Here is a 2244-nt window from a genome sequence, read left to right on the forward strand (position 1 = left end):
TTCAGTGTTTTGTATTTGTATTAATCATGGCATTAGTTATATTTGCGTTGTGTTATTTTTTGTGTTATTTTTGTTAGTCATTTCTCTGATCTGAAGATAAGTTCCTCACAGTAACATATCTAAATGTAGTACTCATTTCCACCAACAGGGGCAGAGGGGAGCTACAGGGCAGCCTGGACCGGCAGTAAGACTTTTATCATGATAACACACTATTATAATGTTAGTATAGCATATAGTCACACAGTATCATACATCTGAAATTCATCTTTGTAGAAAAATGGTTGATCTACTCCCATTGAAGTTGTAGTAATATGTATGCTTCAATTGTTTTTCAGCCTCACTTGTAAGTCGGTTTGGATAAAAGCTAAATGACTAGAAATGTTTAATGTAAATCTTTTAAATAACGTGTCAGGGTTACAAAAATATATAATATGTAATATAATATAAAAAAATAATCATCAAAAATTAAACAATGTAAATAAGCCAACAATTATAGCTATCAAGACACATGTTCTCAGGGCCCTCTCGCCTCACCTTTGACCCCCAGGGCCCGCCAGGCTCCTTTGACTTCCTGCTGCTGCTGATGGCCGACATCCGCAACGACATCGCCCAGCTGCAGGACAAGGTGTACGGTCAGGCCGTACCCTTCCCCGGCCTCGAGGACCAGGCCCCCGCTGTGCCCGACAGCTGGAGGGTCGGGCCCCCGGACGCTGGCGAGACGGGCTCCGGAGAGGACTATAAAGACAGGAGGCCCTGGGCCGGGACGGGCCCCAAGAAGAGCAGGAAGAGGAAGATGATCATCCGGAGCTCCCATTGGACGAATTGAAAACATTAAAGATAAAATGGGGGCGGGCTTTTTATGGGTTGATTGATTGATTGCTAATTTAACGTCATACGGAGCAGAATAGTTTATATATTCCTTTTTGTCTAAGAGATGTTTATTTTTGTATACTTTTTTCTTACGATTGTCCTATTTTTATATATGAGGTATTTTATTTGTAATTGTCTCAGTGCATGTGTATTCTTACATTTTAACCAATCTCCTTCATAGATATCTGGATGTCCTACATTTAAACTAACCTGCTGTCCTTACACACAGCCTTCTGTTCTGCCCTTTGCGCACTGATAAAGACACGGGTTCAGTCCAAGGGTGACTTTTTAGTTTTTCAACCTTTGTTCACTCATGTTACTCACAGTTATATTATTATTGGTGATGAAATACGTTATGTAATGCAACATAAATCACAGTCACAGTGATCTCAAGTGAATCAACTGCCATCTGTCAGCCACTGTTTGAACAACGATTTGTAATCAAATCTGGGTCAAATCCTAAACAGATTGCTATTTTCTATCAAGCGGCCATCAATAGCTCAAATTGATTTGATCATTGATCACACATATTTCTTACTATAGCCTAGTCCCATTTCCTTCTTTAAACAAAGAAATGTGTTACTTCTACAGGAGCTACTGGTTTAGTCTTGTTTATCATTGTTATAACGTGTATCGATCCCATCTTGCCTTTAAACCCTTTACTTTCTTCAGGAAGAGCAGACTCATCTCATTGACATTTATCGTTGAAAAGTCACCAGAACAAGATTTACACATGAATTATGGTATATAAACGGACATGTATACTATGTTGTATTTGATCCAGATGTGTTCAGTTCACGTAATCTATGTATTCAGAAACTTTTGATTATTATTGAAAGTACCAAGCCAATGGTATGCAGAAATGAATTGCCTAATATTTTCCAAAGAAGCACTCAGACAGATGCTACAGAGATTATGTGTAATTTCTTCAGAGTCGTTCAGGAAAATGTACCCACTAAAAGCCATTTTTATTTTAAACGTTAAGTATCAATCAAAGCAGCATGTAAGTAGTGATTAACGTTTACAAACGCAGGGCTGATGTCTGAACTTAGATCCCTTCATTGTGTTCATACCAACAAGTTCCACTAGAGGGCAGTCGTTTCTCATTTACCGTACAAATTCACATTCAGTAATGGCTAAAGTGTTCACAGTGAATTAGACAAATCCATGATGGAATTATTATTTTAGATACAATAAAATTAATGAAATGTTTTCTATACATAGGGTCAAAGCTAAAAACATTTAAAAAATAAGGAAATAAGTTCTGTGTTTTATATTTCTAAACTTATATTTTTACTTCTTACTTTGGACATTGTAGCAGTAGATCCACTCAATTATTATTTCCTTTCTTGCAAAAAGATTTGCAAGAAATTA

General features: G+C 37.2%; 1 protein-coding gene across 1 annotated transcript in view; it reads left to right on the forward strand.

Moving 5' to 3' along the window:
- ccbe1 (collagen and calcium binding EGF domains 1) overlaps positions 1-1419 on the forward strand; it is a 28041-nt gene extending 26622 nt beyond the window's left edge. The window contains exons 10-11 of the mRNA XM_079755402.1: positions 149-184; positions 548-1419. Coding sequence (XP_079611528.1) covers positions 149-184; positions 548-826 — 315 coding nt within the window. The 3' untranslated portion in view covers positions 827-1419. The remainder of the gene's footprint in view (positions 1-148; positions 185-547) is intronic.
- Positions 1420-2244: the final 825 nt, after the last annotated feature.

The sequence above is a fragment of the Pollachius pollachius genome, assembly GCF_949987615.1.
Source record: "Pollachius pollachius genome assembly, chromosome: 18".
NCBI classification, from domain to species: Eukaryota; Metazoa; Chordata; class Actinopteri; order Gadiformes; family Gadidae; genus Pollachius; species Pollachius pollachius.